At 54.2% G+C, this 22846-nt stretch overlaps 3 protein-coding genes and 4 non-coding genes across 11 annotated transcripts; 5 read left to right on the forward strand and 2 right to left on the reverse strand.

Moving 5' to 3' along the window:
• Window positions 1-243: 243 nt before the first annotated feature.
• On the reverse strand, window positions 244-7636 carry SURF6 (surfeit 6). Of its 2 annotated transcripts, XM_004048805.5 has the most exons (5): window positions 7374-7636; window positions 5706-5915; window positions 5032-5120; window positions 3863-4075; window positions 244-3663 (listed from the first exon to the last, which is right to left on the reverse strand). In XM_004048805.5, exons 1-5 carry the CDS (start codon window positions 7465-7467, stop codon window positions 3184-3186), a joined length of 1086 nt encoding a protein of 361 aa, XP_004048853.2. In that variant the 5' UTR covers window positions 7468-7636; the 3' UTR covers window positions 244-3183. The 2 variants fall into 2 exon arrangements, with proteins under 2 accessions (XP_004048853.2, XP_018888682.2); XM_019033137.4 differs by lacking the exon at window positions 244-3663 and having other exon boundaries at window positions 3874-4070; window positions 5028-5120; window positions 7374-7584.
• Window positions 7637-10553: 2917 nt separating this feature from the next.
• On the reverse strand, window positions 10554-19279 carry MED22 (mediator complex subunit 22). Of its 4 annotated transcripts, none has more exons than XM_055351458.2 (5): window positions 19145-19279; window positions 17741-17901; window positions 16374-16454; window positions 15327-15535; window positions 10554-11325 (listed from the first exon to the last, which is right to left on the reverse strand). In XM_055351458.2, the coding sequence occupies exons 2-5, from the start codon at window positions 17861-17863 to the stop codon at window positions 11196-11198; spliced, it is 543 nt and encodes a 180-aa protein (XP_055207433.1). In that variant the 5' UTR covers window positions 17864-17901; window positions 19145-19279; the 3' UTR covers window positions 10554-11195. The 4 variants fall into 4 exon arrangements, with proteins under 4 accessions (XP_055207433.1, XP_018888684.1, XP_004048859.1 ...); XM_019033139.4 differs by lacking the exon at window positions 10554-11325 and adding an exon at window positions 12111-12900; XM_004048811.5 differs by lacking the exon at window positions 10554-11325 and adding an exon at window positions 12111-12900 and having other exon boundaries at window positions 19125-19250.
• On the forward strand, window positions 19148-22612 carry RPL7A (ribosomal protein L7a). The gene is made up of 8 exons (XM_004048807.5): window positions 19148-19449; window positions 20120-20240; window positions 20752-20901; window positions 21106-21246; window positions 21434-21513; window positions 21789-21919; window positions 22194-22263; window positions 22448-22612. Exons 1-8 carry the CDS (start codon window positions 19447-19449, stop codon window positions 22550-22552), a joined length of 801 nt encoding a protein of 266 aa, XP_004048855.1. The 5' UTR covers window positions 19148-19446; the 3' UTR covers window positions 22553-22612.
• LOC115935895 (small nucleolar RNA SNORD24) lies at window positions 20597-20671 on the forward strand. The gene has a single exon (XR_004071487.1). It is a non-coding gene; the product is annotated as a small nucleolar RNA SNORD24 (small nucleolar RNA).
• On the forward strand, window positions 21289-21362 carry LOC115935887 (small nucleolar RNA SNORD36). Its single transcript, XR_004071480.1, has one exon. It is a non-coding gene; the product is annotated as a small nucleolar RNA SNORD36 (small nucleolar RNA).
• LOC115935886 (small nucleolar RNA SNORD36) lies at window positions 21650-21722 on the forward strand. Its single transcript, XR_004071479.1, has one exon. It is a non-coding gene; the product is annotated as a small nucleolar RNA SNORD36 (small nucleolar RNA).
• On the forward strand, window positions 22039-22106 carry LOC115935888 (small nucleolar RNA SNORD36). The gene has a single exon (XR_004071481.1). It is a non-coding gene; the product is annotated as a small nucleolar RNA SNORD36 (small nucleolar RNA).
• Window positions 22613-22846: the final 234 nt, after the last annotated feature.

The raw sequence follows: 22846 nt of genomic DNA on the forward strand, positions 1-22846 counted from the left end.
TGGAGATGGTCACGTGGGTTTTGCTAATCTATTCATATGAATTACACTCTTGATTCTCTGGCATTGAAACTGCTTTGCAATTCTGAATTAAACCCAGTGCGGCACTTTGCTAAACTTGGTTTATTATTGTCTAAAATCTTGACACTGGTATTTGTAGGGACCAGCCCCACAGGGTCAGTGGGTCTCTCCCTCCCCGTGTGCGGCAACGAGAAAGTGTAGAAATAAAGACACAAGACAAAGAGATAAGAGAAAAGGCAGCTGGGCCCGGGGGACCACTGCCACCAATGCGCGGAGACCGGTAGTGGCCCCGAATGTCTGGCTGCGCTGTTATTTATTGGATACAAAGCAAAAGGGGCAGGGTAAAGAGTGTGAGTCATCTCCAATGATAGGTAAGGTCACGTGGATCACGTGTCCACTGGACAGGGAGCCCTTCCCTGCCTGGCAGCCGAGGCAGAGAGAGAGAGGAGACAGAAAGACAGCTTATGCCATTATTTCTGCATATCAGAGACTTTTAGTACTTTCACTAATTTACTACTGCTATCTAGAAGGCAGAGCCAGGTGTACAGGATGGAACATGAAGGCAGATTAGGAGCGTGACCACTGAAGCACAGCATCACAGGGAGACAGGCCTCCGGATAACTGCGGGCAAGCCTGCCTGATGTCAGGCCCTCCACAAGAGGTGGAGGAGCAGAGTCTTCTCTAAACTCTTTCGGGGAAAGGGAGACTCCCTTTCCCAGTCTGCTAAGTAGCAGGTGTTGTTCCTTGATACTTTTTGCTACTGCTAGACCATGGTCTGCCTGGCAACGGGCATCTTCCCAGACGCTGGCGTCACTGCTAGACCAAGGAGCCCTCTGGTGGCCCTGTCCGGGCGTAACAGAAGGCTCGCACTCTTGTCTTCTGGTCACACCTCACTATGTCCCCTCAGCTCCTATCTCTGTATGGCCTGGTTTTTCCTAGGCTATGATTATAGAGCGAGGATTATTATAATATTGGAATAAAAGGTAATTGCTACAAACTAATGATTAATGATATTCATATGTAATCATATCTAAGATCTATATCTGGTATAACTATTCTTGTTTTATATTATACTGGAACAGCTCGTGTCCTCTCTCTTGCCTCGGCACCTGGGTGGCTTGCTGCCCACAGGTATTTGGTAACTTCCCTTTCTCTTACCTAGTTTTGGTATCAAAGCTAAGTTCACGAATGAAGTGTTCTCTCAACTGATTCTGTTAGAATTTGTGTACGTCTGGAATTACCTGTTCTCTATATCGTGGAACTTCCCTGTAAAACCGTCTAGGGGAACATTCTTAACTACTGACTCAATTTCATCAGTGATTACAACTCAGGCTTTCTATTACTTTTAGTCAGTTTTGGAGATTTTTCTTCCATTTACTTTGAGTTGTTCCAACTTAGGCTGCATGCTTATTTTTCTTTAGCTTTAAAAACATAGACATACAGCATATGTGTGTATAAATGGCACTATTTATCTGTAGATGCACATACATTTAGGTGCTATGAAATGTTTTTTTGTGCTGCTTTAGCTCTGTTCCACAAATCTTAAATTTTTTCTTCTTCAGACAGTCTCGCTCTGTCACCCAGGCTGGAGTGCAGCAGCTCGATCTTGGCTCACTGCAGCCTCTACCTCCTGGGTTCAAGTGATTCTCCCGCCTCAGCCTCCCAAGCAGCTGGGACTACAGGTTTGCACCACCACACCCAGCTAATTTTTTATTTTTAGTAGAGATGGGGTTGTATCATGTTGGCCAGGCTGGTCTCGAACTCCTGACTTCAAGTGATCCACCCGCCCCCCAAAGTGCTGGGATTAACAGCATGAGCCACCATGCCAGGCCCTGTTCCACAAATTTTAATACGTAGCATTTTCATTATCCTTTAGTCCCAAATATTTCTAATATCCGTTAGGAATTCTTTAACTCATAATTTATAAGTGTGTTTTAAAAATTCCAAATATGAAATGCCACGGCACTCCAGCCTGAGTGACAGAGCAAGACTCTTATCTCAAAAACAAAAAAAAATTAGCTCAAATTTTTTTTAATGACACTGGGATACGGTCAGATAACGACACTGATTCCTTGATGTATCTTAAGACTTCTTTTCTGGACAAAGTAGGTGGCCAGTTTCCATCCATGTTCCATATATGCATGGAAAGAGTATGTATTCTTTTCAGATACTGCTGTGTCTGTCTCTCAGCTCAAGCTCATGCCCACCTCACATCTGATCTTTCACAGGGCTTTTTCATCAGTCGCCTCTGTCTGGTAACTGTCACACCAGCTCCCGTTCAGTTAGTCTTTGTCTCGTAACCGGAGAGTTTCATCAAAACAATTTTATTTACAGCTTTATCATCCATATGCCACTAAAATTCACCTGAGTTTTTTCAACCTGCACTCATTTTGATTGCCTGGAGCTCTGGATTTAATTCTTCCATCCCACTTTGTATCTTGCATTCACTTCACTGTCTCTCCAGCTTTTATTCTTTCTTTCTCTTTCCCTAGGTCCAACGCACTTGACCCAACTCACATGCGTGGACTCCGGGAAGGTACTGCTCCCTCCCTCCAAATTCTGAGCAGTAAAATGCCGCCCTGGGACACTGGGGAACAGAAAGGAATGAGACCCCAACAGGCAGAAGCCAAGAGAGCAGGGAGGAGCCATGGCGTTCTACCCCAGGATGCACCACGCCTGGACGTGCTCCCCCGACTCCCGAGTGCCAGGTGCCCGTATGCCACACCTCAGGGTTGTCCTCTGTTCGGGTGAGCTGCAGACTAACGTGGCCCGGCAGCAAAGGCCACTGTCTTCTGTCCCGTGGCTCCTGCGAACACAGGCAGTGGGGAACGGGCAGTGACTGCCCACCCGGACCGTTCCTCCTCCCTGACCCTGCAAACCTCGGAGAAGCTTTCAGGCCCGGGAAAGCAGACCAGGCCCCAGTCTGCCTCACCCTTTCCCTGGGTCTGAAGGTCCCGGATACTGCGTTCAAGGATGACGCTGAAACTCTCTTTCTCACATGTGATCTGTGATCTGGGCCCTCACAACTCAGCAGAGCAGCACTGTGTCCCCCTCACGTGGAGGGGCCGAGGTCTGTGGAGATCCTGGGACAGAGCCAGCGTCAAGGACTCAGAGGGTGTCCTGGAGTCTCCTAGGACGAAGACGACGGCCCCAGGTGGGAAAGACTCAGACCAGGCCTGCGCGCTCCAGGTCCTGCGGCAGGATGCGGCCCTTCTTGCGGGCTCTGAGCAGGCGGCGTTCGGCGCGGGCCGCCTTCTTCCTGCGCAGGTTCTGCCGCCGCCGGTCCTGGCGCTGCTGCATCTTCTCCACCACGCCGGCCGTGCGCTTCTCCCACCGGCGCTGCCGCTGCGCCCTGCGCTTCTCCTTGCGCTTCAGGGCCTCCTGCAGCAGGCGTTCATCGTCGCGGATTTTCACGCCCTCTGCCTTGTAGAGGAGGTTGGTCCACTTCATCTTCGCCTCCAGCTCCTGCGCCTTCCCCTCATCCTGGCCGCGCAGCTCGTCCAGACGGCTCTGCCGTGCCTGCAGGCGCTCCAGCAGCTGCCGGTAGTTCCTCCCGGTCAGCGGCGTGAGGTTCCCCTTCACCCTCTGCCTCTTCTCTTTTCTGCGCTGCGCCTTGCTGGCCGGCTCGTCTTCGCTCACCTCCACCTGGGAAGAAGGTATGACATCAGCTCCTGGCAGCCCCGCACTAGGCCCCAGCCTTGGCCAGCACCCTAAGGGACCTGCGAGGTCCCCGTCACCACCTTACAGACATGATGGGGTTCGGAGAGAGATCATGAAGCTAACAAGGGGCAACGCTGAGGCCTGAAGCCGACCCAGCCCGCCCGAGGACCCAGCTCCCGCTCACCTTATTGAAGATCAGCCCGGGCAGCTCCCGCGGCTCCGTGCAGGCCCCCTCTGGGGTTGCCTCCACCACCTCCTGGGCCTCCGTGGCCTCCTCAGCCTTCCTGGCCTTCTCTTTCGCCCGCAGCTCCTTTCGCTTCCTCTTTTTCCGGTCCCGTTCCTGCTTTCTCCGCCGCCTTTTCTCCAAGGCGGCAGGGGACAGCTCCTTGGCACTGCCCTGGGGGAAAGAGGCACCCACTCGTTAAAGTTCTCTCGACCCCAGGGTCCCCCAGCCTGGCCCATAGTCGAGAAGAATCAGGGCTGGAAGGCAGGTGAGAAAATTCACGCGAACAAGGGGCCCACGGAGTTCAATGTTCCACCATGATGTTCCCCAAAAAGCAAATGACCCCAAAAGAGAGAAGAGACCCCCAAATAAGAATCACAGCTTCCAATTCCCGGGTGCTTACCCCGTGCCAGGATACATTACAAACATGGTTTCACATGTCATACATTGTTCTATAGATGAGGAGGGTCAAGACCACTGCCTAGAACTTGGAGTTGGGGTCTGAACACCTGTCCTGACGGCTGCCCATTCTGTTCACGAGGTACCCGAACGAAGCGCTCCCCAGTGACCTTTCCCATCCCCGGGCCAACAAGAGCCCTACACCAGCCCACACGAGACCTGTGCTTCAGGAACAAGGGCCCGGAGCCTTGCTCACCTCTTAGGAACCACACACTGTACCTCGGGATGGCGGAGGAGAGTAGCTGGGGACTGTCCCCCACACAGCACGAGGCCTTAAGGAAGGGCCCCAGGGAAAGGGTGGGTAGCGGCCAACACAGGGGAGACAGTACCATTCAGCACAAAGAGCTGCATTGGCGCTTCCTGTGCCTGGCCACTCAGCTCAAGTCCCTACTCAACTCACAGGACTATTACGACATTCAGAGAAACAGACACAGGAGGTGCCCATCCCAGTGTCAGTTCAGCAAAGGCAGCTTCCCAGAAGGAAGGAGGCTGATGAGCTTGGGGACTGAGGTTCTCCAAGAAAATAACTGCTCTCCCAGGGCACAGCTGCTGGGGCCCTGCCAGACTCGCTGCAGAGGGGAGGACAGGGGCTACAGCCCCTCGCTGACAGCTGACCCCAGGGAGAACACAGGCAGAGCAGTGACAGCACTCCAGCGAACCTGCCCGCCTACCTGGCCCCGGGCCTCCTGGATCTTCTCATGCAGTCGCTGTCGCAGAACATCCAGAGCAAAGACAGACTCAGGCTCAGTGGCCAGGCCATCTGCAGAGAAGGAGACAGGACTGCAGGGGACCCTCTCTTCCCCTCTCCCTCCCTCCCTAGGGCCACGAATCCCTGTCCCACTGTGGCCGCTCATGGATCTGCAGGGCAATTCCAGTAAATTCCACTCCACCGCTTCAACCTGGACTGGTTCCTACAACATCCTGCAGGACAGGTAACTGAGTGCCTCACGAGGTAGGTAACTGCGGTATGAGAAAACACTTCCTACGGTGCAAGCCAAACCACCTCCTCCAAATTTTGTAGCCTGGGCCCCAAAACAAGTTGGCTCTCACAAGGCCCCTGCAGAGACCTGAGGGCAGGGAAGCTCTTCAAGCCAAGCTGCTCCAGGTCCTCAGAGAGACACAGCCTTGCCCCCTGACATCCTGCTAGCCATGTGGCCTGGAACGCCACACAGTTCCTTCGGTCCCATCCACCCTAGCACTCCTGTGATCTTTGCTCTTGGGGAAGTCTTGTGCTATCCCTGTGCGCCTGCTGCTGCTTTTTTTTTCTTAAGAGCAAAGGGGACTAAGCCCAAGCCCAGCCCCAGCCCCGCCCTGCACAGAACCAACATGCCCTGAAGCCTCTCACCTGCAGGGTTCCCTGCTGAGCTGGAAGCCCAAGCTGCTTCCTCTTTGGCTGCCTCAGGCCTCCTGGCCCCAGAGGCTGCTGGAGATTTCTCCCCCAAGGACTTGGCCTTGTGCTCAGCAGCCTTCTCTTCTCGCTTCCGGAATTTCTTTTGTGTTTTCTTCCTTTTCTTTTTTGGGGGCCCTGCAGTTTCTGAGCCTTGAGTTTTGCCAGCTGAAATGCAAAATAAGAAAGAGTTAAGTCCCAATCTCATGGCCCATTCAATAGGCAGGAAAGGCTCACCAAGGCTTTGATCCCAGGAGGATGCAGAAAGAGGATCAGGATCGGGGGCCAGAGACACTGATCCCAGAGCTCAGAACCACAACCTTGACCCAGTAGTTCTGCTTGTGAGAATTCATCAGGCACAAAGATGAGGCTTCAAGGACGTTCATCACATTATTTGAGTGAAACATTAGAAAAACCTGAATATCCACCTCCACTAACAATTTCTGGCCCTGCTTTACAATAAGCTACCATGCTGCCATCAAACACAATGGCAAGGGCTTTCATTTTAGCTGCTGGGGGTTATGTTTACATTTTTTCTTTTTTGAGATGCAGTCTCACTCTGTTTCCCAAGCTGGAGTGCAGTGGCGCGATCTCTGCTCACTGCAAACTCCACTTCTCGGGTTCAAGCGATTCTCTTGCCTCAGCCTCCAGAGTAGCTGGGATTACAGGCGCCCACCACTGTGCCCAGCTAATTTTTGTATTTTTAGTAGAGACGGGGTTTCACCATGTTGTCCAGGATGGTCTTGATCTTCTGATCCGCCCTCCTCAGCCTCCCAAAATTCTGGGATTACAGGCGTGAGGCTGCACGGCCGGACAATGTTTACATTTTAAATGGGAGAAATCAGTCTAAGTAAAGTAGGAGGTGAATCGTTTTAATCAAAAAAAAAAAAAAAAAAAAAAAAACTTCAAAAAGGGTGAGAAAGACAGACGGAAGACATACTAGATAATGAGAAAATTCACTTAAGATTTTGGATTTGCTATAACCAACATATCGTCCTTGAATAAAAAGGAAACCCCGTTTTACCTCTGGTGGTTCCAGAGACCCTGCTGCTCTCCTCTCCTCCTGGGCCCAGACAGCACTGACAAGTCCCCGCTGTCGGCTTCCCCACCCGATTATCTACTTCCCTTGTGCAGCGTGGTCACCAGGCCATGAGAACCCTAAGCGCAGGAGCCCTCTGCCATCCTCCTCCTCCCCACACCGCACCATGCCCGTAGTGAAGGGACTGAAAGGGTCTTTTCCCACTCACTGACCATTACTCCTGTCTCTACTAAAGCCCGTCTCTACTAAAAATGCAAAAAAAAAAAAAAAAACAAATTAGCTGGGCGTGGTGGCGGGCACCTGTAGTGCCGGCTACTCGGGAGGCTGAGGCAGGAGAATGGCGTGAACCCGGGAGACGGAGCTTGCAGTGAGCCGAGATCGCGTCACTGCACGCCAGCCTGGACGACAGAGCGAGACTCCGTCTCAAAAACAACAACAAAACAACAAAAAACAAAGAAAGGAAACGGCGGTAATTTCACAAGTCACTTAGATTTTTTTTCTAGTACTTTACAGACTCGTCTACACCGGCTCCGGCCGCGTCCCCGGTCTCGCAGGCCCCTTAGTCCCGGCCCGGCCCTGTGCGTTACCCCGCGTGCGCGCCTGCTGCTCCGGGCCCGAATGGGAGCAGATCTTCTTGGCCAGGCTCTGCAGGTAGGCGTCCTTGGCGAGTAGAGAGGCCATGGCAGAGACCCGGGCCGTTCACGACTCACACCTTCCCCGCTGCACGTGCGACTCTCACCACCTCCGCCGGAAACCACCACACGGGCAGGCGCCGCCAAACGAGCGCCGAGCCGCCAGCCCGCGCGCTCGATTAGCCAGGCCTGACTCCGCCGGAAGCGGCGCGCGGGGCGGGGCGCACAGCATTGTGGGCCGAGGGCAGCCAATCTCCGCCCGGAGTCGGTGCAGCAGGGCACCCCCGGGGCCTGGCCTCAGTGCCTCTATTACCCCGGTCCCGCACGTGTTCCTGTGCTCCCCTCACCCCCAACCCCGACACAGCAGGCGCTCATGAGTAGGGGCGAAATGAATGAATGACCAGCAGTACATTCATTCCGTCCTTTGGGGTGGGGGGCCTCAGGTCTCAGGCGGACACAGACTGAGCGCCTGGCACGTGGCAGGCCCTAGGTTCAGTCCTAGGGGACACAAGCAGTGTGTCACACACACAGATGTGTTCTCGGCGAGTGTCTGCCGTAGAGGTGACTGATAAACCTGGCAAGCGTGTGACTGTCAGGTGAGGGGAGCGCCAAAGAAAGCCCAGGGGAAAAGGGAGAAGTGTTGGGCGGGAGGGAGCCGGCATGTTCAAGGAAGACCCCCTGGGCAGTGGCTTTTGCTCTGAAAAATAGAATTACACACTACGATTTCCTCCCCCACCCCGGAGACGGAGTCTCGCTCTGTCGCCCAGGCTGGAGTGCTGTGGCAAGATCTCGGCTCACTGCAACCTCCGCCTCCCGGTTCAAGCAATTCTGCCTCAGCCTCCCGAGTAGCTGGGATTACAGACTTCTACCACCACGCCCAGCTAATTTTTGTATTTTTAGTAGAGACGGGGTTTCACCATGTTGGCCAGGCTGGTCTCGAACTCCTGACCTCAGGTGATCCGCCCACCTCCGCCTCCCATAGTGCTGGGATTGCAGGCATAAGCCACCGTGCCCGGCCCACACTGCGATTTTTAACACAAGATGTGGCCTTTATAATAACTCACTAGGGGCAGGAGAAAAGAGGGGTCATGGCCTGAGGCTTGGGACCACCACAGCCCAGTTCCTGCACTGGAAAATTACAGGCTCGTTAAGGACCCAGAGCCCCTTCCAGGGCCACCCCATTGGTAGAGAAGGGAGAACTTAGAGTCTTAAATTACAATTTGAAAAGGTGGCTGCTAATATATATATTAGAAACAGTAAGAACTGTTGTATTTGAAACAGAACTAAACTTTCTTCCCCTAACTTCTGCCATGAGGTGATTTAAAAAAATTTTTTTGGCCAGGCGCAGTGGTTCACGCCTGTAATCCCAGCACTTTGGGAGGCCAAGGCGGGAGGATCACTTGAGCCCTAGAGTTGGAGACCAGCCTGGGGAACATAGTGAAACCCTGTCTCCACACACAAAAAAATTTAAAATTAGCCAAGCGTGGTGGCCGGCCCCTCCAACTACTCAAGAGGCTGAGAAGAGAGGATCGCTTGAACCGGGGAGGCAGAGGTTACAGTGAGCCAAGATCACGCCACTGCATTCTAGCCTGGAGTGCCAGGCTGTCTCAAGATGTATGTATTTTTTTCACTTTTAAAAAAGGCAGTCAAATTTAGCAGTGTGGGGGTTGAATGCCAACTATAGTGACACTAAGGTTAATTAGTTCTGACATCCCACTGCCATTCAGACCAGCCTAGATAGAGGTGATGTTTCATGGAGGATAGGCGTGACACTGCTGCTGACTCCCCTGAACTGCTGGGTATCTTAACACCATCACCTACTGAGTTCGGAATGGGCATCTGACCCCCCAAGCCCCATCTCTTCCTCTCACTGTCAACCCTTTTTTCAGTTAAAGCGGCTCCATCCTTCCAGGTGCTTGGGCCAGACCTTGAAACCACTGACTCCTTTCTTATTCCCCACATCCAGTGCTTCAGCAAATCCTGTCAGCTGTGCCTTCAGAGCACCTCCAGAGTCCGAGTGGACCCACTCCCATCTCACCACCACTTTGGTCCTGTTTTATTTATTTTTTGAAATGGGGAGTCTCACTCTTTCTCCCAGGCTGGAGTGCAGTGGTGTCATCTTGGCTGACTGCAGTCTCCACCTCCTGGGTTCTGCCTCAGTCTCCTGAGTAGCTGGGACTATAAGCGCTTGCCACCATGCCTGGCTAATTTCTTTTTCTTTTTTTTTTTTTTTTTTGAGGTGGAGTTTCCCTCTTGTTGCTCAAGCTGGAGTGCAGTGGCCCCATCTCGGCTCACTGCAACCTCCGCCTCCTGGGTTCAAGCGATTCTCCTGCCTCCGCCTACCAAGTAGCTGGGATTACAGGCATGGACCACCACGCCCGGCTAATTTTTGTATTTTTAGTAGAGACAGGGTTTCTCCATGTTGGTCAGGCTGGTCTGGAAATCCCGACCTCAGGTGATCTGCCCGCCTTGGCCTCCCAAAGTGCTGGGATTACAGGCGTGAGCCACCGCGCCCGGCTAATTTCTATATTTTTTAGTAGAGACGGGGTTTTAGCATGTTGCCCAGGCTGGTCTCAGAACTCCTGACCACAAGTGATCCACCCGCTTTGGCTTCTCAAAGTGCTGGGATTACAGCACGAGCCACCGGGCCTGACCTGGTCCTGTTTTAGATTTTAAGACTCCAAAATAACAACCAAATGCAACACACAATAAAAATAGGCATAAAAGCCTTTCAGCTGGAACCACCATCTTCCAGTAATTCGCCAAAATGACGAACACAAAGGGAAAGAGGAGAGGCACCCAATATATGTTCTCTAGGCCTTTTAGAAAACATGCAGTTGTTCCTTTGGCCAAGTATATGCAAATTGATAAGAAAGGTGATATTGTAGATATCGAGGGAATGGGTACTGTTCAAAAAGGAATGCCCCACAAGTGTCACCATGGCTAGTCTGGGAGAGTCTACAGTGTTCCCCAGCATGCTGTTGGCACTGTTGTAAACAAGTAAGGGCAAGATTCTTGCCAAGAGAATGAATGTGCATATTCAGCACACTAAGCACTCTAAGAGCCGAGAGAGCTTCCTGAAACGCGTGAAGGAAAACGATCAGAAAAAGAGGGAAGCCAGAGAAAGGTACCTGGATTCAACGGAAGCGCCAGCCTGCTCCACCCAGAGCAGCGCACTGTGAGAACCAATGGGAAGGAGCCTGAGCTGCTGGAACCTCTTCCCTATGAATTCATGGCATCGTGGGTGTTAAAAAAATAAAAGACCTCTGGACTAGAAAGAAAAAGAATAGGCGTTAAAAAACTATTTGGGGAACAACTGAAGAAATCCGAACACAGCTAGATACTAGAGGATATGCAATCATCATCCATTCTGGTTGTGGTGATGGACGAAGGAGAATGTGCTCAGAGAGGCAGACTGACAAGTACTTCCATGAGTTCAACTGCCCTCAAAATAAAAAGCTTGGGATTAAAGAGTGACATGGACTGAGGATGGGCCGGGGCTTAGCAATGTGGAGGCCACTGGTGACCTTAATAGGTGTAGTTTTGCTAGAGTCATGGAGACAAAACCTGTCTGACGTAGGCCCAAGAGAGAACTGCAAACGGTTATCAGCTGCTTCCCCGTGGAGCTCTGCTGCCAAAGGCCATGAGCTGGAGAGGAAAAAAGGTCAGCAGAGCGGCTTGGCTTTAAGAAGGAGAAATAACTTGATTTTCACATGGGAATGATGGTCCTGGCCAAGCAGAAAATGAAGCTGATGGCAGGTCTTATCGCTCAGGATTTTAGGAACAGGGTAAGTGGGATCCCACCACAAAGTCTGGCCAGTTCCTTCTGGGCTCTCGCTTCATATATGCTTCCATCTGGTTGTAATCTTTTTCTTCCTCAGTGGTTAAGTACAAGGCATTTCCACAGCTAAAATAGTGAGGGAAGAGGTCACCACATGTATCAATGGGGAAATTCTCCCTCAGAGGGGAAGCAACTTCCCTAGGCCACCCCAGAAGCCAGGTCCAGAGCCAGGACTGGGCCTCAAGCTCCTGTCTGTCTGGTGCCTTCTGCTTGGCTGTGGGGTTCTCTGGTTCAGGTGGTGATGGGTCAGCTGTGGTCTTACCTGTCCCCAAGGCTGGATCCTGGGCTGTCACCTCATTCATACATCGGGAAAGATGATGGCCTCCCCCATGAGATGATGAAGCACATGGATGGTGCTGGAGGAACTGGGGTGGGGTGCTCCCTCACAGTGCTCCCCCATACTTCCTGTGGACGAACTGTGCTCCCCCACACTTCCTGCCCAGTGTTGTGACTTCTGCATTTCTAAGGTGAGCCTGGCACCAAAAGACACTGGGTCTAGACTTCCATCAGGTTCAAGTTCTGATTCCTGCCACTTCACTTCCTAGCTCTGTGGCCGTGGTACACCTCACCCCTTCTAAGTCCACATCCTCTCCTCTCTAAAATACCGGCACTAGGAGCACCGGCTCTGGTAGCAGTGAAGATGAGATGCCAGCAGAGGCACAGGTGCCTGGATGTGCAATGATGGCAGCAGGTCCATTCACTGAATACTGGGGACCTACCAGGTGCCAATGAGGAGAGAGTGACCTTGGGCCAGGCTGTCCAGGCAGAGCTGAGGAGCTGCTGCTCGGACAACTGCTGGGAGACCAAGGATGGTCCTGGGCTGACAAGGAATGAGGAAGAAAGAGGAGCAATGCAAAAAAGTGGCAGTGTTTTAATCAAGTCTCATTACAAAGGCAGAATTAGGAATGAGTCCCACCTAGCTTCCACATGCGTGGGCAGCAGCTGTCACATGGGTCTGTCGTGGCACTCAGCCCATGGCACAGACATATGTGGCTCAGGGCAAGAACCAGTGGATGGGGCTCTGCACAGGAACGCTGGCCTCGGGATGGGAGACCCGGCCTGCCCAACACTGCTCGGAGCCCCTCCCAACTCTGACAACAGGCTCAGGTCAGGACTCCCCAAAATCAGGCACCCTCCTGCCCCACTGCTGAGATCCCCAACGGGCCAGAGCTAGCTTGGAAACTTTCTTCCACCTGGCTGGCCAGGAAGGCAGCAAACAGAGATGATGACTTGGAATGATGGGCTGTTCGGAAATGGCTAGGGAAACAACTGTTTCCCTACTGTCCTGGCGGGACCCACCCTGGGCTAACGGGCTTCCCAAGGAAGTCCTAGTGGCTCTGGGGTCCTGAAGTCCCCAAATGGGAACCTAGGCTGAGAGAAGCAAGGCTGTGAGGGCATCCAAAGGGCAGCCTCAGGTTTTGTTCCTGAGGACGAAGGGTGGCCCCGGAGGCTCAGGCGTGCTCAGTGGGGCCAGGGCCACCAGCATGGGAGTGGGCAGGGGCTGCCACCTGTAGGGGGCCAGCACTGGGCTCCGGGGACGCCAGCAGAGGGGCCGAGAGGCCATCAGCAGAGTCTGTGTCGAGGTCCAGCCTCCCGTAAGCTTCGCACAGAGGCAGGTCATTAGCTTCGCAAAGGCTTGAGCTTTTCCACCACCAGAAACCCCAGGGAGAGACAGGAGCAGGCAGAGAGGAAAGCCAGGGGAGGGGAGAGCAAGACAGAAGCAGAGTTAAGAAAACACGACCACACCCCAGACCTGCCTTTCCCTTTCTCCACTCCTGCTCCATCTGTCCCCTGAGTTGGCAGGCCTGGCAGGGAGAGGGGGCCAGTGGTGAGAGCCACCCTAGCATTCTGAAAGGAGGAAGCCGCCCTGGCCCAACCACCAACAGCTGTGTGACCTCAGCAGGCCCTTCCTGCCCAGCCTCCACGTGGGCCTGTCCTAGCCTATGCCTCCCAGCTGGTGCTGGTCCCCCTCCTCTTGCAAAAAGCTGTCAGCCTGGCAGCCCTCCCTCCTCCCTGACTGCAGAAACCCCAGTGTCACTACACTGCAAAGAGCTCTCTGAGGGCAGACTGTGTTCTTTCTGGGTCTGTCCCTGCCTGAGACTTAGCCTGAAGGGGGCGACAGTTGGGAACACAGGCCCTGGCACTTCCCGATAGCCCTACATCAGCCAGGCGGCCTCCAGCAGGCGTCCCCACCTCTAACACGGGGAATCCTCACGGCAGCCAGGATGCAGGTGAAGAGCTCAGCTAGCCCTTCCCATGCCCGCAGCTGTGACAATCCACGCTCGCCTCTTTCTAACCTGCAGGCAGGGGCCCTGGCTTTCCCATGGCCTGCCTCGCCCCTGGCTTCCTCCCTTGCTCCTGCCCTCAGTGTTCAGTCTCAGAACCGTCCTGGGCACAGAGTGGCATCCCGAGGAAAGCAAAGGAGAGGCAGAGCCAGAAAGAGCAACTAACAAGCGGAGAGGGGGCAGGCGAGCACAGAGGCGCAGCTCATGCGGAACAGGGCAGGGCAGGGCAGGGAGCGGAGCGCCCTTTGGGGGACCAGCAAGAAGGGGCAGAGGAAACTCAGCCAGGACCTGGTCGCTTAAAGGCAATGTACAGAGGAGGGCAACTGCTTCTGCCACAGGGGCTGTGTGAGGCCCCCAGGGGGCGCTGGTGTGGACAGGATGCCTGCGGGAGGGGACACAGGCTGGCCTGGAAGCCCCGCTGGGTGCAGCTGAGGGACTGTTGGGGGAGGGCATGGGAAGCCTGGCACAGATGTCCTGGGTTTGCGCCCTGCTCTGCTGCAGGGCCGTGAGCAGGTTCCCTCTCTCCCTGCCCCAAGGCAAGGCAGGCAGGCTGAATTACAGGCCCACAGCTGCTCTGTCCAGGGGCCCTCAGGGACAGTGGCTGCCTCAAAGAGACCGACAAACCGAACAGCTGTGGAAGGAGATGCCCAGAAGGGTCTGAAACACCCCAGGACCCCTCTCAGCCACCCTAGTGTGGAGGAAATGCTGCCTCATGTCTGCTGAGTTAATGAGTACTGGGGACCAAAGATTCCCTCAGAACCCCCTGGAAAACTCTAGGACTGCTGCAGCTCAGCAGTGCCACTGAGCCCAGGGCAGGGAAACCAAGCCCCAGGTCATGCTGGCTCTGGATATCTGTGGCTCCCAGCATGGCCAATGGGCAGAAAGGAGTATTTTAAATCCACCACCAGGAAGGAAAGGTTTGTCCAGAAGGCACAAGATGGACATGGACTCTGCATCTGCTGGACTGAATCTTGATTTTCTAAGCTAATGGGGCAGAGTGGAAGGCCTCCCTGTCTCCAGCCTAAGTTTCCGCCTAAGTAAATGATACGTAGACTCTGATTTCTCAGGGCCCCTCCAGCTCAAACGGTTGAAGGTTTCAGCTTCTTACGCAGCCCCACAAGGGTCAGGATGATGGGTTTTGACCCTTCTGCATCCCTGGGACCCAGCACGGGGCCTGGCACGTAGGTTGGCTCCAGCTCCGTGGATAAGGCTGAGTGGGTCACAAATTGGAGCTCCAATGGCTTTCAAGGCCATTCCCTGCCTGGGCTTCATCCCCCACATTCCCATGACTGTTCCTGCCTCCACACTGGGGCTTGGTGACATCCACATGGAATTGCATCCCTGGTGCCCTGGACATAGGTGTGGACCTGACTGCCCAAAAAAGGCTGGCCCAGCCTTGGCTGAAATCTCTACATATGGATTCAGAAGCTAACAGGAGCAGCACAACCCCAGAACGCACTGCCCGAGGAGGAAGGCTCTCGGAAGAGGGCCTGCGGGGGATACAGCCAGGCGCCTCCCTTCTCCAGACTTGGCCTATCCGACTGGCGTGAGTCCTGTGGTTTTCATCACATTGCACTGTGGGAAAGGCCCAGGGCCCTGGCATATGGATGTGAATTGTCTGTCGGTCAAACGCTCTGGCCAGGAGCTCTGCTCTGAAACCCAGGCATGGCTCCACTGCTAAGACCAGCAAGAATTTGAAAAAGCAGAAGGCAGCCTTGCCTGCTGGCCAGGCCCACGTAGGCAGGCTCCCGCTCTGCATGGGGAGTCCAGCGCTATTTATACCTGGACGAGTAATACTCCTCCTCTAGCTCGTAGAGGTCAATGGAGATCTCGTCTCGCAGCGTGATGAGCTTCCGGTCGCACTCCTCCTGCAGTGCGCGCAGCTGCTGGTTGCGCTGGTCAATGGCCTCGTTCACGGAGGGGAAGTCATTGAGGATCAGGAACTGCTTGAGGTCGGACACCAGCTTCATCAGGGACTCGCCGGCTCGGACCTGTGGCCATCAGAACCAGGGCGGGCACAGGGTGAGGGGGGACAGCGGCCTTGCCTACAGGTAGCTGATGCTGGGCAAGGGATGGCCTCTCTAGGAGCCTCAGCTTCCTCATCTGCAAAGTGGGACTCTACCCCTGACCTCCACAGGTTCATGTGTGAGAATTAAGTGAGAAAACTGGGATGTCAGTTCTGCAGGGCAGGCCCTCCCCTCCCCTCAGCCTCTGGCTTCCACTCCTGCAGGACTGGCCTCCAGTCCAATTATGCAGGTGCACATTCTGCTCATGAAAAACTCAAACCCCACAGATAAAACTGCGATCCCATTTTGCCTCCTGCCCCGGGGTAGGATTAACATGGCTGCCAGCTGGGCAGAGCTCCTGTGGGACCTTTTTCCATGCATTTTGAGCCCTGGACGTGCACCTGCGGAATTATCTGCTTGCTGTGTTTCTCCTGTGATCCGAAGGAATCCAATGGCGCCTACAGTTCCATTCGGCTGTTTGTCTTTTCACTCACAACTGACCTTAGGAACTCCTGAGTTAGCAGGAAGGGCTACCCTCTTTCTGGCCACTGCACGGCTACAGGACGGGCATGGGTGGCTCTCTGCCCAGCCCTCCTCCAAGTGCCCCACGTGAGGACAGTCTCCTGAGAAATGATTTGCCCCCACCTCATTCTTTAAAGCTGCCGAGTGGTGAAACCAAAGCATCTCTACATTTGCCTCCTTCTGCTCCTTCTCGGGGGAAGAAGAGCAGACCAGCCCCAGAGCCCCCTCCACTCCACCCAGGAAACCCGAGGGGACTGATGCTCTTGGAGCCCAGGCCGTGCCCTCCACCCTGGCCACTCACGATGTTGGCGGCTCGCACATGCATCTCGTAGTTGTCCTGTTCACCCTGAGTGGCCCGTGACACCTGCGTCTCGTCCTCAATCTGGGGGAAAACAAGAAAACCTAGAAATCAACCCAGCCAAGGCATCCCCACCCCTGGCCCGGCCCACCCCAGCTTACGGTAACTGTCATCTACCCAGGATGTCCACACTAGCCACAACCTGTCTGTGGTGCCGCCTACAGACCTAAGCGCTGTCAGCCAGACCTCTGACAAGGTTCAATTCCACCCTCTCTTGTTCTGGCCATGGGAGACAACATGCACCTTTGCTCAAGACAAATAGAGGCAACCCACGCTGCTTGCTGTGCTAGGTGCAGGGATGGGGGCTTATCTTGGCCCGGTCTTTTTGGGCTGTGGGAGCCCTGTTTGGTAGGAACCGTTGTCACTCACTTGGCATTTGGTAAACTGTTGGATGAGTGAAGGGATGATGTAAGGTTTTTTTTGCGACCATTTCCTGATCACTTCCCAGGTGCCAGGCTGTGTCACGCACTTGACCACCATTAACCCATGCCAGTTTCACAGAAGCCTGGCCTGCCACCCCTGGTGTATAGGTGGCCAAGCGAGGCTGGATGGGGCTTCCCAGCAGGCCTTGCAAAGGCTCAGTTCGGGGTGGGTGTCAGGTACCCTCAGTGGTTAAGACCCAGACTTCGTGGGTTCAAATCCTGGCTCAGCCAGTTGTGAGCTGAGTGACCTTGGGCAAGTCACTAAGTCTCCTGGGCCTGGGTTTCCTCCTGAAATGAAGAGGACAACAGTGCCCACCTCACAGAGTCCTCATGAAGATTCAGCAGAACAGGCACAGATAACCTCACAACGTGGCTTGATACATGGCAAGCACTAAGTACATGCTAGCTTCCATCCTCATCATCATCGCTTATGGAGCCTGCCAGGTCTGCAGCAGCCAGGAGGGATCCAGCCCAATCTGATGCAGCTGTAGCTGCAGTGGTCAGCAGGCTTGCAGGCCCCAGTGCTGACCACTCCACCTGCCTGGAGGGCCCCCCCACTTCTCCCCTCAGTCTGCTTTTCTCCTGCTCATTGGCTGTGTGCCAGGCCCCGAGGTAACTGCTTTACACAGATAAACTCACCAGTCATCACAAGGACCCCACCATGCAGGAGAAACTGAGGCACTAAAAAGTGAAATCTCCATCCAAATCCATACTGTTAGTAAGGGCTGGACGTGCCATTATTTGGTTTGCTTATCTACTGACCAGCTCCCTGTGCACTGGGTGCTTCCTGCCTAGAACACGATTCACTCGCGCTGCTCAGCCCCTGGCCTCTCCTGTCTCCACCCCTTCTCAGACCCTGCTCCCCTCGGTGGGCCACCCCACCCCCACCTTGGCGGTCTTGATGATCTCGGTGAAGTTGTCCATGATGGACTTAATGTCGTCCTTCAGCCGCTTGTTGTAGGACTGCAGCAGCGTCTCCTTGCTCTGGGGCAGGGCTCTCTGCTGGGCCATGGCCGAGCCTCAAGCAGCGCAGCGGGGAGACCTGGGACCTAGAGTGCAGCACAGACCTCTGAGTGCAGGCAGAGTCTACCCCAGCCACCCTCTATGCCCCAACCTTAGCAGAACACGCAGATTTCTGGGGATTCCCTTTCTGCCAAATAAAGTCAATCACTGAAACACAGATGAACTCATTCCATCAGCAGATACCGCAGGGGGTGCCAGGACTGGCCCCGCCTTTCCCAGAGCAAGCTCATCTTGGAACTCCTGGCCAGCCCTCCAGGCCCTGTCCAGGGCTCCAGTCCAGACTTCACGTCCAGGCCCACAGCGTGTCCCAGGGAGCCCTGAAAACTCAACACCAGCTCCCCGTCCCCAGCCCCTGGCTTAACTTCTTAGCCCGCCGCCACCTTCGCCACGCCCTCCCATCCGAAGAGTCCTTCCAATTCGACCCCTCTGCACCGCCTACATCCACGCTTTCCTTCCACTCCCACTCAGGCTGCCCCGCTCCAGACCTCATCCCTGCACTGCGAGCCCCGCTCCCTCCAGTCTCTGCGCGGCAAGGAAGAGGTCCTAAAAAGTGGTCATTCCAACCGGGCGCGGTGGCTCACGCCTGTAATCCCAGCACTTTGGGAGGCCGAGGCAGGGATCACCTGAGGTCAGGAGTTTGAGACTAGCCCTGACCAACATGGTGAAACCCCAACTCTACTAAAAATACAAAAATTAGCCGGGCGTGATGGCAGGCGCCTGTAATCCCAGCTACTCGGGAGGCTGAGGCAGGAGAATCGCTTGAACCCGGGAAGCACAGGTCGCAGTGAGCCGAGATCGCGCCACTGCACTCCAGCTTGGGCGACAGGGGGAGACTACGTCTCCAAAAGAAAAAAAAAAGGGGGGGTAATTCCACTCCCTCGCTTGACATCCCTCACGGTTCCCCGGTGCGCCGGGACAAGGGGCTCAAGTTCCGCGCCGCGCCTCTCGTCCTCTGCCCTGCAGCCGCACTGGACGGCCTCGGCGCTGGAGTTGCCTGGCCCTCGGGCCGGGCCTTTGCGCGCGGTGCTCAGGCAGGGCCCGGGGCCCCCTAGGTTCGGAGTCTGGCGCACGACCGAGCGGACTCCTGGACGCACTCGCATTGTTTGTGCCCATTTTTGGCGGGGTGTGGGAAATAAGTCACACGCAGGAAAGGGGATCTCCGACCCCAGCGCCTACGCACCCACCCACCCCCACTCCCGCCCACACACCCACCCCCCCTCCATCCCCACCCCCCACCACACCCTCATACCCTCCCCAGCGCCCGCGCACCAGACGCCGCGTCCGCCGGGTCGGCCTAGGGCGGGGTGGTCAAGTGCCTCTGCGACCCGCACTTTCCCGCGTCTCTCCCACGGCCTGGCCCTCCCGCCGCAGTCTCTCTTCCCCGCCGCGCCGCGGTCCGAAAACCTGGTCAGCCGCCGCAGCCTCTCGGCCCCGCCTCGATTTTTAGCTTTATAGGAATGCTGTTGCTTTAAATCCGAAATCCCGTGCCGGTATCAACTCTCGCGATCTCCGAAGCCGCATACATATTACCCACAATTCCCTTTCCTTTCTCTCTCCTCCCGCCGCCCAAGATGGTGAGTGAGGTGTAGTTCCGTGGCACTATAGCCAGGTTCCGACTGTATCCGCTGCCATCCTCCTCCAGGCGCGGCCTCAGAGGGCCTCCTGCTCCTCCTGGCGCTAGGAGAGCCCCACTCGGTGTGGCACGGAGACACTGAGGTGGATTAGAGCCCCACTTGGTGTGGCACCGAGACATTGAGGTGGACTAGAGCCCCGGGCGGCCGAGAGCGGAATGCGTTGTTCCCGGTGTCGCAGGGCTGGGTGTCGCAGGTCTGGAGCGCCGCCTCGGAGCCCTAGTGTCTCTCGGGCTTGCTGGGGGCCGCTCCAGAGGCCTTGTGAGCGACGAGTTCTGAGCCCGCTCCTGTTGCTTTTAGAGCCTGCGGGGCCGCGACTCAGAGGAGTCATGAGTCCGGGGCGTCTCCTGGGTGGGCGACGCGAAGAGAGCGTGGTCTCGGGCTTAGCCTTGCTCTGGCCACTCGGGGTTCCCAGGGCTGCATGCTTGTGCGGCTGAATGTGAGATGCTCCTGTCGAGGGGTGGTGCTGGGGGGCTGCAGAAAGCTGCTCGCTCGCCAGCCTAATTCAGGCAGGTGCTGTCAGCGTCCCTTGTTTTGGAGGAGCCAGCCTGAGCCCTACCCCCGACGAAGCGAGTGGAGGCGGCGGTTTAACTGACGTTTTCTTTCTGCCCAGCCGAAAGGAAAGAAGGCCAAGGGAAAGAAGGTGGCTCCGGCCCCAGCTGTCGTGAAGAAGCAGGAGGCTAAGAAAGTGGTGAATCCCCTGTTTGAGAAAAGGCCTAAGAATTTTGGCATTGGTGAGTAACAAATGGCAGAATGAAAACGGTCTGTGTTTTTCTCAAGGGAAGGTGGTAATTGGGTTGTGTTGTATCTTGTAGGTTTTAGTGGGTGTAAAGTGGTCGCAGTCCTTAACTTGTGTCTCTTAGAGACGGGGGCAATGATGATACATGCTTCTTGCTTTCATTGGGAGTTGCTGAGTGAGCATTCAGCTCAATATGGTAGTGGCCTTGAATTCAGCTTAGCCATCTGGAAACAAGTACAGTAGCAGTGGCGCAGCGAGGTACTAGGACTGCAATTCTGCTGTACTTCGTGGCACCTTGGCTTCTTGTTAGATGAGGAAAAGCATCGTGCTCTTTGTTCTCAGGTGTTTGTGTGCAGATGATGTAAAAGAATATTTGCTATCTGAGAGATGGTGATGACATTTTAAGCCACCAAGATCGCTGATGCACCAACACCCTTCCTAGTGGCCCCAGACATGAACTTGACATGGAATTTGAGCCTCACTCGATGTCACCCTTTACTTCTCAGGACAGGACATCCAGCCCAAGAGAGACCTCACCCGCTTTGTGAAATGGCCCCGCTATATCAGGTTGCAGCGGCAGAGAGCCATCCTCTATAAGCGGCTGAAAGTGCCTCCTGCGATTAACCAGTTCACCCAGGCCCTGGACCGCCAAACAGGTGAGGTCCTGTGGTGTGGAAACGAGTTTCTCAGGCAAGGATTCCTTATTTCATCCAGAACATGAGGGTGGATGGTCTTAGGCTTCTTGAACTGCAGTTGTCATTAAATTATAGTCATACAGCAGGACCGCAGTCCAGCATTTGTATTAAGTGACAAGGATTAGAACCTTGACTCCAAGCCTAAACTGAAGAGTGTTTTTCCAGCTACTCAGCTGCTTAAGCTGGCCCACAAGTACAGACCAGAGACAAAGCAAGAGAAGAAGCAGAGACTGTTGGCCCGGGCCGAGAAGAAAGCTGCTGGCAAAGGGGACGTCCCGACGAAGAGACCACCTGTCCTTCGAGCAGGTGAGTAGGCCCCACCTTAGGGTGAACACTGGGGGCGGGCTGTTGCAGTGATGTAAAATTTCTTCACCTGAAATTATTGTGAAGAGTAAAACCGAGCTTTTTAACACTGAGTCAACAGCTGAGCCCAGCAGCTTCTTGTGACTAGAGCAGGCCCTGTGAGTGCTCACAAAGTGGTTGTGTGTTCTAGGAGTTAACACCGTCACCACCTTGGTGGAGAACAAGAAAGCTCAGCTGGTGGTGATTGCACACGACGTGGATCCCATCGAGGTGCGTTTGCCTGTTGACTGCTAACCCAAGGGCTTCTGGCAGTACCAGGAAGAGAGAGTAGACCTAATGCCAAGTCAGTGATGGGACCGAAGTGGGTGAGGGCAGTACTGACACAGATCCAACACATGCGTGGCTCTTGCAATGATGTGAATCTCTGACTGAATTCAACCTTGAAGTGCGAATCCATGAGCTTTTTAACCCTGAGCAATTGTTACAAGCTAACTGAAATTTGCTGCTTTTGGTCAAAATAGTCTTCAGCTAATGCTTTCTTCCAGCTGGTTGTCTTCTTGCCTGCCCTGTGTCGTAAAATGGGGGTCCCTTACTGCATTATCAAGGGGAAGGCAAGACTGGGACGTCTAGTCCACAGGAAGACCTGCACCACTGTCGCCTTCACACAGGTGAACTCGTAAGTACCCAGCCTGGCCCCAAACTTCGCCCCCAGTTCATTTAATCCATGCCTCACAGTTGTTTCCTTTTGCCTTAAAGGCCAATCTTTTAGTTTAAGAAATATATTTATCTGAACTTTTGCCAATGATGGTTAAGAATTTCTTCACCTGAATAAACCATGTGGTCAGCATTACATCTGAGGCAAAAGACTGTCTTGAGCTAAAAGGTATTTTTGCATTCTAAAAGGGAAACTAAGGCAAAAACCCACTTTTGTTTTCCCTCCTGTCTTTTAGGGAAGACAAAGGCGCTTTGGCTAAGCTGGTGGAAGCTATCAGGACCAATTACAATGACAGATACGATGAGGTAAGAGGCAGCTTTACACAAAATACTGTCATGCGCAAATCCTTCTCCCAAACAACTGGCTGGCGTAACCTATGAGAAGTTCTGACGATCAGCTTGGAACAGCCAAACAGAATAACGCAACTAATAACCTTGAAAATCTCAGAAAACAATAAGCCAAGCTAACTGCCTCTTTTTGTCTTTTCAGATCCGCCGTCACTGGGGTGGCAATATCCTGGGTCCTAAATCTGTGGCTCGTATCGCCAAGCTCGAAAAGGCAAAGGCTAAAGAACTTGCCACTAAACTGGGTTAAATGTACACTGTTGAGTTTTCTGTACATAAAAATAATTAAAATAATACAAATTTTCCTTCAGCCAGTGTCTGTTGAGTATCTCGGGTTGAATCTTACTTGGGGTTATTAGCAAGTATCCTTTTTTTGAGACAGCCTCACTGTGTCGCCCAGGCTGGAGTGCAGTGGTGTGATCTCAAAGCAACCTTCGCCTCCCAGGTTCAGGATATTCTGGTGCCTCAGCATCCCAACTGGCTGGCCGAGATTTGTGTTTTTGGTAGAGATGGGGTTTCACCATGTTAGCCAGGCTGGTCTGAG

The sequence above is a fragment of the Gorilla gorilla genome, chromosome 13 (assembly GCF_029281585.2).
Source record: "Gorilla gorilla gorilla isolate KB3781 chromosome 13, NHGRI_mGorGor1-v2.1_pri, whole genome shotgun sequence".
NCBI classification, from domain to species: domain Eukaryota; kingdom Metazoa; phylum Chordata; class Mammalia; order Primates; family Hominidae; genus Gorilla; species Gorilla gorilla.